The 14,372-nt window shown below is 38.8% G+C and overlaps 1 protein-coding gene across 1 annotated transcript in view; it reads right to left on the bottom strand.

The window, feature by feature from the left end:
- The window catches only part of TG (thyroglobulin), a 155,511-nt gene that overhangs the window by 20,850 nt on the left and 120,289 nt on the right, over positions 1–14,372 (bottom strand). The window contains exons 42-43 of the mRNA XM_035317229.1: positions 6,492–6,656; positions 5,571–5,738 (exon numbers count right to left, since the gene is read on the bottom strand). Coding sequence (XP_035173120.1) covers positions 5,571–5,738; positions 6,492–6,656 — 333 coding nt within the window. The remainder of the gene's footprint in view (positions 1–5,570; positions 5,739–6,491; positions 6,657–14,372) is intronic.

The raw sequence follows: 14,372 nt of genomic DNA, 5'->3' as shown, positions 1-14,372 counted from the left end.
AGGTCTTTCCACAACCCTACACAGAAAGTACAGATGGAATAATTACTTTCCAACAGATTCACAGAAACTAAAGATGGAAAATAAGTCCCCCACTGCTGACGCCCAAGCCTGTCTTTACTGATGTGCTCTAATGTTTTGTACAGTTTGATTAAATGACTTTACAAGGGATTTCAAAACACTACCAAATATCCCAGTGCCCAGAAAGATCTTGGCAAGTTTCTTTGTAATAAAGAATTATTTTGCTAGATTTTGGCCCATGCAAACTGAAGAGTCATGTGGTGCCAGTTTTAGTAGCATGGCTGTATTCCGACAAAGATCTGCAGCTCAGAGCTGATACGGTATTTCAAGTGCACAAAAGCCACATATGAAACTGCATAATACACTTGCCTGCAAAATCATTCAGCTTGCATATGGCATGGACACATATATTTTTCTGCAAGAGATTGAAATTATCTCTGAAGACCTGACTGCAAATTCACTGATTTCAGAAGCAACTTTTTCATTGGCTTTGGTAGATTTCAAATCATGCTACTAACCACTGGAGCATTGCTGCTGTCTAATTTGGAATCTCTCATTTGGTGACTGGGACTGGTAGATTTGACTAACAACTATAGTCAAAAACACGTGCTTCTCTGTGTCAATGTAAAGATCAAGATCATAAGTGTAAAGCAATTTTCATGAAATTTCATGTTTTAAAGCAATTTTCATGCTTTCATTTTGTTTGTAGGTTTTTATTTTTGTTTGTTTTTAAAGTATTTGCTGCCTTTTTTCTACACCTGTCATGGATAATTAAAACAAAGAAAGAGAGAAAGAGAGAAAGAAAGAGAGAAAGAAAGAGAGAAAGAGAGAAAGAGAAAGAGAGAAAGAGAGAAAGAGAGAGAGAGAGAGAGAAAGAAGGAAAGAAAGAAAGAAAGAAAGAAAGAAAGAAAGAAAGAAAGAAAGAAAGAAAGAAAGAAAGAAAGAAAGAAAGAAAGAAAGAAAGAATACTTGAGGTTATTGATTCTGTATCCTAGGAACTGATCATTCCCTGTCTCAGCAACTAGCAAGCATCAAATTGACAATATGGTTGAAAAACAGAGAGAAAGCAGACAGATAATCGTACAATGCATAGTTAAGCTGATGAACTCCTTGCCGTGTTGTGATGGGGATATCAAAACTGGCAAAGATGAAGTCTCATGAGGTAGTTTAAGGGAAAAAAAAACAACAATCGGTTGATGGTTATTAAATATGGAGAACCCAATTCAGGTTAGGAAGTCGTTAAGCTACAAAGTCTAGGGGTTCAGCGAGCATTTACCAAAAGTATCATATTTGCTTGCCCTATTCTTACAAGCATCCAAGTCTTAGCCACTGCTGAAAACAGCGTTCTGTGCTAAATAGGCCTTTGATCTGACTCAGTGCGGTTGCTTTTAGATTTTTAGTGTGCCTATGTACTAGTTTCTGTGATCTTCAGAACGCCCCAAAAATTCTGGTGACCTTTCTCAGCAATCATTAACTGAGTGGGGTCCATGCAATGTGATGAGTCAGCTGAAAAAGGACTCAACAGGCAGAGCTGGATGAAAAACAGAACTGGCATTTGTAAGACATTTTGAGATTTTCTTCCCAACCAGCACTAACATTGCACATTCTGAAATATGATGTTTCAATATGTGTTGCTTCACTATATGATGTAATTTAAACATCTGAATTTAACATGAGGGCACCATTCAAAGCAATACAGTCAAAATAAAATCCATGAAACATTACAAAGACAAACCATTTTAACTGTTCAGAAATTGTTTCAATTTGACCAATTTTCCATGTCCAACAAATGTTTCCCATTTGAAACTATATAACCCAGGAACAGTTTTCAAGCAGATACAACAGCTACTACCAGATTAGTAGAAACAGCTGCACATTATGTAAAGTAATTTACACTCTGCTAACCTTTAAAGAGGTATGAACAACAGACCTCAGAGTTATAATTGGATTTTGTATATTTTTTTAGAAAGTAGGTAAGAAAATAATTAAAGTCACAGGCACATTGCTTTTCACTGCTCTGGTCATGCGAAACAGTCATAAATGCCCAAATAATGAGCTAAATAATGTTTACTGTTCTTGTGGCTGCAGGATGGCTGCTGGAGCATATGAGTGAATCTGGTCCAGTGTTTTATTTAAAAAGAAAGTGTAGCAGTTTGGTAAATAGATGTTTGCATCTTCCAAGGGGCAAAACATACTTTTCTCAGAAATTGGAATAGTGGTAACACTAACACAGTATGTAGAGGTATTAGGTCTTAAGTGTTGTTTTTTTTTTCTTTTTCTTTTTTTTTTTTTTTTTAAATGTAATCACAAAAGATGCTGAAAATCCCTGCTAGCCATTGAGCAAAGTGTTTCAATTACTCCAGCTAGTTGCAAGATGAAGTAAAGAGCTGATATCAACCCATTCTCTTCACTGATGGAATTTATCAGAACAATGCACCCCAGGTCATTACAGCTGATACACACACATCTGCCATTTGTTGAATAACTTTACCCAAAAAGAAATTGACTGTACTATAGTACAGGACAGAAGATCTAGTCTGCATAGATCCATTTGCTTACATGGGGTAAATAAACTCTATTTCTGTATATCCACTCCTGTATGTCCTGGTTCTGGGTCCTGCAGCCAACTAGATTTGTACTAGGGAGAGAAAGAAAACACACACACTGCAGTCTTCCAGCTAAAAAAGTAGGTCAACAATCTTTGCAATATGGAGATTATGTTGAAGATATAGAACATAGGGAGGACATAAACAGGGCCGTACTAACTTACATGCATATTCAGACAATTGCAGATATAGATCAGAATGAGAGAATCTGTACATTTTATGCCAATGGGAACTATTATATCCTCTCACCTGAGCATCACATTTAGCACAGTGGTAAAATTTTGCCCAGCTGGGAATTGAAATAAATATTTTTAGAGTTTTCTGCTCAGCTGTCCTAATCTATGACTGTACACCACTAATATCCCTGAAGGTCTGCCATAGGAATCATGGTAATGGGTTCAGGCTTAACTGCTCCATGTGCCACATAATAATGCATTATGGTACCACTTGCTGTTCCCTAAACAACCATTGTTTTGTTTCTCACTTAGTCTCAACTATCAGATGGCTTTACTGGGCATAAGTACAACATGCTCCAGGAAGTGGTAAATCTATCTCAGTTCACGTGAAGAAGCGTTTGGGTGAATGCCATAAAACAGTCACTTCCATGGCCAAGAGATTAGGCACGAATATTCGGCATACTCTCTGATACAAGCATCATCAAGAGACCTCAGCTTTTAATAATTAAAAAATAAATAAAAAAGAAGGGCACTCTAGAAAACTTGAGTCTTGCTAGCACGTAACTGATTTCTCACGTACCTTCTGTCATTCTTTTTCATTTTTAATACTAGAAGTCTTAAGTCATAAGTGTAGTCTAATAGAAGGAGTACAGATGCACACAACACAACCAAATGCCACTAAGCCCCCATAGAACAACAGGGTGCCAGCTGTGTTTCCCATCTTCAGGTCTAGTTGCAGTCTAGAGGTTTTAGTCTCACTCCTAAGACTTGACTGCTAACAGATTCTAAAACCTGCATGCAACTTAAATCTGAGGTGATAAGATTTGTATCTTGTCTCAAGCCTGTTTGCATCTAAATGGGTAAAAGTGTCTCTTTACCATTTACAGGATTAAAGAAATAATCCTAAAACAGATGGAAAAGAAGGACTTTGCAAATTCCACACACCTGCCACAGTACCCTTTAGCTGTGCCGTTTATCTGCCCAAATAAATGCATGGTTATTTTCACTATGGAATTGGAGCACATTCACAGTCACAGGTGGATTTTCTCCTTGTTGCAATATTGATTGATAAGGAGGGATGGCTGTACCCCAGGGAGGTTTGATTCTCTTTGTAGAATAGCTTAAATAACTTTGTTGTAGTCAGAGGCAAACTAGGATCAATGTCTTGGCTGAGTTGAGTACAGTGCTCTATTCATTAGCCAAGCCATCCCACCTTCCTTAGCATATCAGTGAAACCAGCTTTGGGTTTTCCCAGAGAGATGCAAGTCAGACTGACATCAAGGGAAGCCTTCAAATTTATAAAGTAGAAGAGTAGGACACAGTGTGGGTAGTTGCAAATCCTTCTTCTTGGTCTATTGTGCGAAGAGGAGAGTTGGCACAGACGAAGTATCCCATATGACATTATGACAGAGGAAACAAAGCACAGACTTCTCAGCTGAATGTTCACAGTTATGGATTTCATTAACGCCATGATTTGCTGCATGATTTCCAGTACACCAAGGAATTTCATTTCTGTTTTACAAACAACTGTCACATGTGGAAGTAGTGGTAAAGGAAAGAATTTCATTTCCTAATCTTATCACAGGACTTGTACTTGGCTTACTGAGGTTTATTGCCCTTTTACAGGGTCTAGATCAGTATCTGCAGCCTCAAGGATCACAGTCCATTTCCTCTCCCTGACTTCCACTTTTAATTGGTTTCAAGAGAGACTACATGTAATAACAGCAGAAAATTTCTGACGGAGACAAAACAATCAATATCAACTTTCTTTGTATGGATCAAAAAGCTTTCTTTCAAAGGGGTAATTTTGTCATTAATCCTGAAGTAAATTGGTCTATGTGCTACTGATTACCAGAAAAGAGAAGCTAGGATTGACCTTTCATTGAGAGAGAGATTAAATCCCTAGAGTTACAGAAAGATAGCAACAGATTTGCAGTTCATTTAGATAACCTTTAAAATAATCCCAGCCATATTACATTCTCCTATTGATTTCTTAACATATATCTCAGCATTTTGTGTCATTTAATTTAATTTAGTAATGCTAAATGGGAAGTGCTACAGTTCCCACTTTAGAGATGTGCAAGTGAACTAGAAGAGGTTGATATGCTGTCTCAAGAACAGATAGTGACAAAGGGTTCACAAGAATGAGGTCAATTCCTTCAGGAAGAACTTCAAGCTTTTGAGCACTTATGTCCAAAGCACAGCTTTGTAAGCACCAATTATTTTTTACTTCACCAGCTTATGGCCTGAAATCTCAGCTCTTATATATCAGTCAAGTGCTTTTCTTAGCCATACCTAGTCCTTATTCAGAAGCACCGTTACAAGAGAGCTCATATCTTATGGACAATGGAGAAAAAAAGTTATCACTGAAAAAGGCTGGCATGGAAAAGATTGACTTAGCTGTGTTCCTTAGTGAGGAACCTACAAAATAAGTTTAACATGAGCCTGCTTTCTTAGTAAGGTACAACTGACATTGCAATACTAATAGGATTTTAGAGACACTAAAACATACTGCTCCATATAAATACATGTTAAAACATTGCTGATTTCTCACATTTTCATATCTCCCCCAGAAGCGTTTATCAACAAACACTGTAATTCCTTTAATCCATCTAAAGAAGACTGGCTGGAGATGGACAATACCTTCACATATTTCCATAGAGTATAACTCACAGACTGTAGAAGCTAAAAAGCATCTGTCCTGACTGCACACGATTATTGTCATCACTATAATAATAGCAATACTATCAGTTTCTTAGTCTCTTCCTACCTTAATTGCCTTAGCTCTGCTGATCAGCCCATCTTGCTGAGCACTTCCGACGAGCAGATCTACTTTCCGAAGCTGAGAGCGCTGCAGGGCTTTAGCTAAAGGTTCCCGGAGGTAAACTCCATCCATCACTGGACCCCAGTACTGGAATGGGCCACTTATCGCTAAGAGCTAGGTTAGAAAAACAAAACAAAACAAAACAAAACAATAATACTACCCTCATCATTTTTATTTTAATTATGTTTCAGATAACTGAGCTGATAGCCTCAAAGTGAACAAGTGATGTGTTAATGTAAGCACAAACTCATCACTGCAAGACGCAATGCTTTTACTGACAGCCTCAGTAGGTAAAATGAGCTGAATAGGCCAAGAGCATTCATGGTCTTATAGTCATAGAAACAGTATTTTAAATTAGGGATGTGCTCTCTGCTGGTCCTGATTGAGTAATGTATTGTCAGTGGGTGTTTTAATCTGTGGGTAAAGGACCCATCTCTGGAATTGCTTGTACTGCAGCTTTCACAAGCCTCCCACTTAAGACACAGCACAGATATCCCTCCCCTCTTCCTTTTCTGCAAGAATGCAATTACTGAGCTGCAGAGACATGATTCTTCTCTAGAGTAACACCCACAGGCAGATTAGAGGAGACTGAAAGAAGGAAAAAAACTATACTTGGATTAATTTTGGAAGACTTGTAGTCTTCCAAGTAGTGTAAAAGGATTTCATTCTGAAGGAGAACCAAGCTGTGAGTATTTGTAGGTCAGAAACATATGTCATGGACATCATCACCACTCCACCAAAGCCAGCACAGTTCCTCTTTCAGAAGGATTCAGCCCAATTTATGTTTTTAGGTTCCTCCATGCTTTATGTCAGTAGAAACTTCTTGTTGGTTCCTTACACAACTGCATATGTATTGCTGTGGTGTACCTTAGTCTGTGCATCATTGAGGACACGAGCAGGCAACTGGCGAAGGCAGGCTACGATTTCCCCATTGGTGGGTGAAGAGCATCCCACTTCCTCAGCCAGGACTGCTGCTTGGGTCTGGGCTCTTTTCTTAGTAATAATGGATGCTGGAGAAAAAGCTGAACCTCCCTGGAAAAGAAAGACAGTATCAGTCAACACATCCTGTCAAAACACCTGGTCCCCTGGTGAGGTTAAGAAGATGAGGAGCAAAGTCTACTCGGTTGCAGAATGCAAAACACTAGTATTTAAAAAATAAGGAGCAAGTTATAATGATGAAGAGGAGAAAGGAGAAGTTTGGCTGTTTCTCAGCTCTGTCATGGTCAGTTCAGAGGACCAATGAAAAGGCTCTATATTATGGCTATAACTAAGTCACAGATCATCCATGCAATTTTCTGAAAACTTTGCTGGAAGAAGACACATTCAGAAAGGAACAGATAAAAAGAAAGTACTGTGAGGCACATCAGAGAACGGAGAGTCCATCTTACAGGAGGAGACTGAAGAATTTGGCTTGCTTAAATTTTAAAAACAAGGACTGAGAGAGCCTGAGCATGATCTTTATAAATGAACCAGTGAAGAAGAGCTACTTATACCTTAGGACAAGACCAAACTGTCACTGACTATTTGTATTGACTGTAAATAAATTTAGCCCAGGAACTCTAAGACAGCTAATTCAAGGAGGATTGAGGATCTAGAAGAGCTGTAAACAGAGGTAGTAAGATAAAAACCTAACCCATTTTACACTTGGACTTGAAGACATTAATAAAGTCAGTATTTGACATGGTATCAACCTTACCCAGAAACTGGACTCAGCAACTGGAACCCATCTGGTTCCATGTTTCCATGAATTTATTATTTACTTAGACTATGTCTAGAGCTTTCACTGACTAGGAAATTTGACTGACTAGGATTATTGTGATGCGCCAAGCAAACTTCATTTGTGGCCACCAAACATGTTTCCAGACCTTGCATTTAGTTCTTAATTCCTCTGGTGTTTTATATCTCTCAGCAATCCCATCCCAGAGGTAGCTACGTAAAAGGAAAGTAAGATTGTGTGCTTTATTTACACACTGCTCTGGATTAAAATAAATAAATAAATAAATAATAAATAAATAAAAATAAAAAAGTTTGATCTTCACATTTTAGACTGAGCTTCCAGGACTATCAACAGAAGAACACTGTTTGGTAATTTATAGCTAGATCTTGATTTCAAGCTACAGAAGATCAACCAGAGCACATCAAAATCAGAGCTACAGTCCAAAAATTTCCATCCCAGACTCTTTTCCTATCCTTCCTACAGCTGTGACAACGTGGGAAAGGAAATGATGGTATAACATTGCTGAGTAATGAAAATTATTTATTAAGAATGCAAATAAATTAGCATAAATCTGATAAGATTTGACCTAGAACAGAAAGGCTGGAATAGTTCTGACATGGTTCAAATGACTAATTTCCAGACATTTACATCAGTTCACTATACTAACTGCTAAGATGAGCTTCCGTCTTCTAAAAAAACCCTAGATTTATGATATGAAAGACCCTGATCTATTCAACCGATTAGCTTATTTTTTACTGAATCTGCCCAAAATGTAACTATAAGTCTGAAATAGCATAAAAACAAGGGGCAAGTTAAAAAGAAATAGAAAACAAATGGCGAAGCCTCAGTTTGAATTAGTCTCAAATCTCCAAGCCCAGAGATCACTCAGGATGTTTTTTACACTTTGAACAAGCAGACCCATTGATACTGACAGGACGCCACAGCTCACAACTGTAGAAATTAGTTTCAAAATAAATAAATAAAATAAATAGAGGTTATTGTTTGGATGCAGAGACAGCAGTTTTAGTTCACAGTATGTAAGTGTTACTGCCTTCCTGAAAGGTTTATCTTCCTTTTTAAGGGATCAGGGAAACAAGCACAATTATTTATTAGCTTAATGACTGAGTTGCAGAAGGTTTCAGAGGAGCAAAGGAAAAAGCTAAGACCGTCAGTCCTAGCGTAGTAGAAGAGCCATCTCTGATTTTAAGAGAACAGAAGGACCGAAAAAGAAGGAAAAAAACAACACTTGGTCTTATTCTTCACTACTGTCCACAATTCAGATGAGAATTTAAGTGAGCAATGGGCTTTATCCTCACGTGGGACTTGTGGTGGCCTATTTTGTGTTTGTAAGGCATGATATTAGCCAGCTGCTGACTAGGTGCACTGACTCAGTTGATCATGAGAGAGAAAGAAAAATATACTTGATGAGACCATCTGTGTGTGTGGGTGTGTCCCCAGGATTCAGAATGAGAATATTGTTTTTGTGCCTGGCCTTCAGAAGAGCACGTTCACCAGAACTGGGATGGGTGAGACTAGAAAAGGGGTAACACTCTCCCCACATTGGCTCTTCCCAGAAAAGCAGCTTCCTTGCTTTTCATTTGGAACAAAGAATTGCATGCCTCCTTGGTACAGCAGAGAAATCACATCTTGGATTGCAGAGAACTCATCCACGAACTTTGCAAATGTATTACTTAACAATGAATCTGAAAGTGCTCAGCATGTTTTATCAAGTACCCAGTATCTCTAAGTAGCATTACGGAAAAATAAACAAACAAACAAACAAATAAATAAATAGAGGGCTTTAGTTCCCAAATTCTGAAAATTGAAGAAGTTGCTAAGTTAAATAGATAAACTGAGCACTGAGAGCAGACAACACACAGAGTCCAAAAACTCGTAGGGACTAAGCAAAGATTTCTAGTGAATGCTTAGTTCTGAACTTCTCAATGACTTTATAAGCTATGCAAAACTCTCCTCCTCTCAGATCTCCATAAAGCAAAAGACTGCCCTTGGGTCAAGTACTGAGTCAAACAGAGATTGGTAGAAGCATCCCACAAGTCACAGAATTGCAGAATCACACAATGGTTTGGGTTGGAAGGGACCTTAAAGATCACCCAGTTCCAGCCCCCCACCATGGGCAGGGACACCTTCCACTACAGCAGGTTGCTCAAAACCCCATCCAGCATGGCCTCTCTGTGGAGAGAGAACTAAAAGCCTGGGCAGGCAAATCTTTGACTGGACATCTACGGAGTAGCATTAGATATGGCCCAAGCTCTACAAGTAAAAGAAAAATGCAAAATGTCTGTGAATATGTTTGCAGGATGAGGGGAATTCAAAAGGAATAGGGTTTGTTTGGAACCTTATTCTAGCTGTGGATGTTTTCCCTTCTTTGTGTGAGTGGTTAGAACAGGCTTACAAGCTCTACTTATTTTTTTCATCTATTTTCCATGGTGATAGCCACTTCCTCAGTTTGCTTTTTTTGATAACATCCTCATTCAGGAAGAATGTCTTGCATTCAGGGTTTGAAAGAGATGTGGTTTCCAACTACTGTTATTCATATTTATTTTGTATTGTGACTGGACACAGGCAGTAGAGGAACTTGGGGCATCACTTAAGCAGTATTTGGAAGCAATAGCGTTATGTTCCCCCCACCCCAATGCATCTGAAATACATTTCACACTCTGGAAACAAGGCTCCTTGTACCACAGAATTTAGGTAAGTAAAACCATACAAGTTGCCTGACTAACAAATTCAAATCACAATTCAGGCTTGTTGTTTCCTGATCCTCATAAAAAACAAAAATCAACCAAACAGAAAAATGACTCAGGAACAAATAAGTCAGAGCAGAAGCTGGATACTGCCCAGAATTATTATTATTATTTTTTTTTTTTTCCTTTTTGAGTCAACAGTTTTTACACTAAGCAGAAATCCTCCCTAAACACAGGACCTACATTAGAGGCAGGATCGGACACAGAGGATAACACAGTTGCACTTAGAATTTCTTTTGGTTTCTTTCTCTATAAAGCTATAATTTCTTTGTGTGATTAAACCTAGTAACCAGTAATAAAGGAGTTGTGTGCTTTAAAAAATAGCGCTGTTTAGACAGAAGTAAAAAAAAAGTGGAGGGACTGTTCATTTCCATTACATGACACCGATATTACCAACAACATGACAGAATCATGAATAAAGAAACCAAAATAATGAGATCAGCTCAAAACAAAACAAAACAAAAAAAGGCCCCCAAAAAAACAAACACTGTGTTCTTTTTGTTAGTTCTCTTCTTTTTAACTCTTTGGGAATTTTTCTGTACCTATAAACACAAGAACTAAATTTTACATTTAAATCCAACAGCTGAGATCTTCACATAATACTGCAGAGCAGTTTTTATGATGCAAACCTCTAAACAATAAAAAATATACAGTAAAATTGTGGAAAATAGCCATCCTCTCACCATGGGGTATTTCCTTTCTCAGCACCGCTTGACCCCCATGGAGGGGGCTCCATGGAATTTGACACATGAACAATTCTTGTTTCAGTTGTCCTTACAGACTGACTGACTGCCATCAGAGGAAATTCTGATGACATTTTTGACAGTGACCAGACAAAAGCACTCAGTACTAAACTGCTGAAAATGTAGCCGCAGCTATGTTGTGCAATCCCAAACAGCAATATTACACTCTTCCTCTAAATTTATAGATTACTGGGAACACTGCAGAGAGTGTTGGGCAACAGCACATAGTGTAACAAGTGATGACATTGCAAAAGGAAGGCAAAGCTTTTAGTACTGTTTAGATCAGGGACCAGCAACTTTGCAAGCATTCTCTTTTCATAATTAGAGGTTCAGCTGGACAGTAGAAATTGAGATGCAAATAAATGCTGCAGCTTACACTGGTGAAAAGCTGATGAATCAAACCAGCATCACATGAAGACGAGTCCTTGCTTTGATGTTAGGCTGTGATCAGCTGAGCGGAGGCTGGTGTCTCTTGCAAACCGCTCTCTTGGGACATTGCAGCTCACAGATCTGCATGGATATTATCCTGTCCCATCACTTGTTGAGCACATCTAACTACTCCTGTCTAGGCAAGCCAAGTTTTCTGTTTCGGTTTTCTGACAGTTCAGGGGCTTTTAGTTAAATAGCACCCCTTCCAATGAGATTATAAATAAAAATATATTCCCCTTTACTGTGAAGATGTACCCCTGTCTCCTAACATACCAGGAAAAGAATATTCCCATACATTGTGCAGAGCTGAACCTCTTTTAATTCCTCATTTACTCTGGAAACTCACTTCCGCAAAGTTTTTCAAAACTGATTCACAACAGATCTAATGATTAGAAACTTTGCTGCAACTAGTTATCACCCACACTCTGTAAACCCCAAACCTTCTTCCTCTACTCACATCATGATCTCTGCAAACCCTGCTTGAGCCAGGTTCATCTCTTTAATACTCCCTTCATACTAACGTAGTTCTGGTGCTTGTAACACTGCGGAGTCCTTTTGAAGCCCACTTCATTTTTGCCCAGAGGCATACTACGGACAATACAAACCTCAGTAGAAGTTACATCACCCAAAAAGTTATACTGAAATATATCTAATGAAAACAGTCAAACCAAAGAAATGTCCTGATGCTTTTTCTTTCCTGAAAGGACAAGCTGTACAGCAATATTTTATTTGTTTGTGTTCCCATACAGCTAGGCACTCTCCAGGCTCGGATGCATGCAGTTCACAGCCAGAAGTATCTGTCAGACCATCTGCTTTGACCTCCGGGATGGCTGAAGCTCTTCCATTTCCTGGCTGCTGAGCTCAAGTGCTTCCTATCACTTAACACAAGGCTTACATTTGGCTAAAACCTGATCTTGCATAAGCTGGCTTCAGAGCCATCAAGAAATGGACACTGCAATCTTCTCCTTTGCAGCTTGTGCCTGAAGATAATCACTCCATTGACAGAAAACGGCACCTTATTTCTGTTTGAGGATGTCTTCAGTTTCAGTTAATGGCTTGTATTGCTTTCACTGCCAGATGAAAGAGACTGTTTGTATCCTGTTTTTTTCTCCTGCAAAAACGAGCAAGCTGAAGCAAACCAACCACTAACTCTTCTTTCCAATTAGCTTAATAGATTGTTCTACAGAGACTAGATTTAAAGTATTTTCAGAAGTTGTTTTCAACTTGAGGCTTTTTTTTTTTTTTTTTTTTTTTTTTTTTTTTCCTTGTAGGGTTGTATTTCAGTATCCTGCATTTCTTTTCTTTACACATCTAATTCTGCATGATGGCAGGTGCTCCTGAGTCACGCTTACAACACAGCCAGGTGGCGGGGCTCTGTGTGAAGACATTAATGTCAGGCTTTCACACAAAGTCTGTCTTCAAGAACCTGGAGGAGTAGAAAACTTTGGGATCAACTCTGAGATCCTCTATCACAGCTAATGAACTATCTGGGAAAAATAACTGGCAGATGTGTGGCAAACACTAGTGCACAAAGTGTGATAGGGCCGTCTGCAGGTCAGTCCAGCAATGGAAAGAGGGAATAAACATTTTCTTCCTCTATAGCCATCTATTAGCACAGTGAATTCCAGACTAAAAAGGGGGAAGGGGAGCAGAGAGGGAGTCTCTGTCTTTCATCAAAAATAACTTTTTGAAGATTTTCTTTTTTAGATATGATTCTTGCAAAACCCCTCTTTGCTGCAATAGGAGGGAGCCTTGCAAGTGCAATGCTTCCCTCTCTCAAGTGACTCACTGAGTGCCTGCCTAAGGTTAGTGACTTGAATAACAGGATATGAACACTTTTAAGATGATATGTAAAGCCCCACTGAATTAACATCAAAACGTTTCTTCCATTTAGATATAAACATTACCTTATCAATTATCTTATCATTTAAAACAAGGTAGCTGAATGCATCAAAAGTGTAAACTGGCTCCCATCACCCACAACAGTAAATAGCTACCAGAAACAGGCAAAAATAACATGGAAAAGGATAATTTTATTTACCACCCTTCACTGAAAACTCATCTGTTCCTCTAAGAGCTGGAAACAAACCACAATGAGATTTATTGCGTTTCTAATGGAGCACGTTCTATTAAGCAAATCCAACTTCTTTATTGTGAGTGTCTCATCCTCTCTTTTCTGCTGAGACCTGCCCCACTTGTCAATGCATGGTGTCATGTAACTTCACCTCTTGTAAAGGCACACAGACCATCAGAGCCAGCCTAAGGCAGGTATAGGAAAAGGCAGAGTTCTGCCCCAGCCTATTGCCATGTCTGGCACAGACATCCCCCAACCCTTGCTCTGTTAGAAATTTCAGAGGCATTAATACATCCACTCAGTGAATGTTGTTAGGGAAAGTGCATGCCATATCTCTGTGATTTGAAGAAAGCAATAGGGTCCTAAACAAAGTTTAACTGGCTGGGATAGTGATGTTGCATTATGGTAAAGCCAGCTGCCCAGAGCACTGGTTATCACTTTTAGTTTTCATCATCAAACAGACAGGCATTACAATGAGCATCTGCTAAGAGCTGCTCCAGTGTGAAGCAGGAACTCTGCTTGCATGTGTTGTTTTTGTTTGTTTGGCATTTTATGTTTTTGTTTGTTTTTAATTTACTATACAAAATAACATATGAGTTTTTCAGAACACATCTAGATCATAACAGCAAAGGGCAAACCTCAATAAATCGCTCTGACTTTTTCATTCATGTCTGCAATACTATATTCCCAGGAGGGTTTAGACAGATTTGTATCTTGGTTTCTCCACCTCAGACACTGAGATGAGAGAGGTCCTGGGGCTCCTGCTTTGCTTTATACAACATTGATGTGAAAGTGTGCTTCGCAGACAGGCTTTTAATCCATGTTCTTCCATTGCTGATATTGAGCTTCAATTATGTGCAGACAGAGGTGTTTCAGGGTGCAGTGTAAAGAATAAAGCAAACCTTGGATTCCCATTCAGGCTCAATAAGAGTAAGAGACAAACTTTTTTGCCTCTTCCTGTCTGTCTGGGAAAAAATAATAATAATTAAAACAAAACAGCTGGGGACTGAACGTCACTGG

The sequence above is a fragment of the Oxyura jamaicensis genome, chromosome 2 (genome assembly GCF_011077185.1).
Source record: "Oxyura jamaicensis isolate SHBP4307 breed ruddy duck chromosome 2, BPBGC_Ojam_1.0, whole genome shotgun sequence".
In the NCBI taxonomy this organism is placed as follows: Eukaryota; Metazoa; Chordata; class Aves; order Anseriformes; family Anatidae; genus Oxyura; species Oxyura jamaicensis.
The sequence above is the reverse complement of the archived record's forward strand: the minus strand, read 5'-3'. Positions and strand labels throughout refer to the sequence as shown.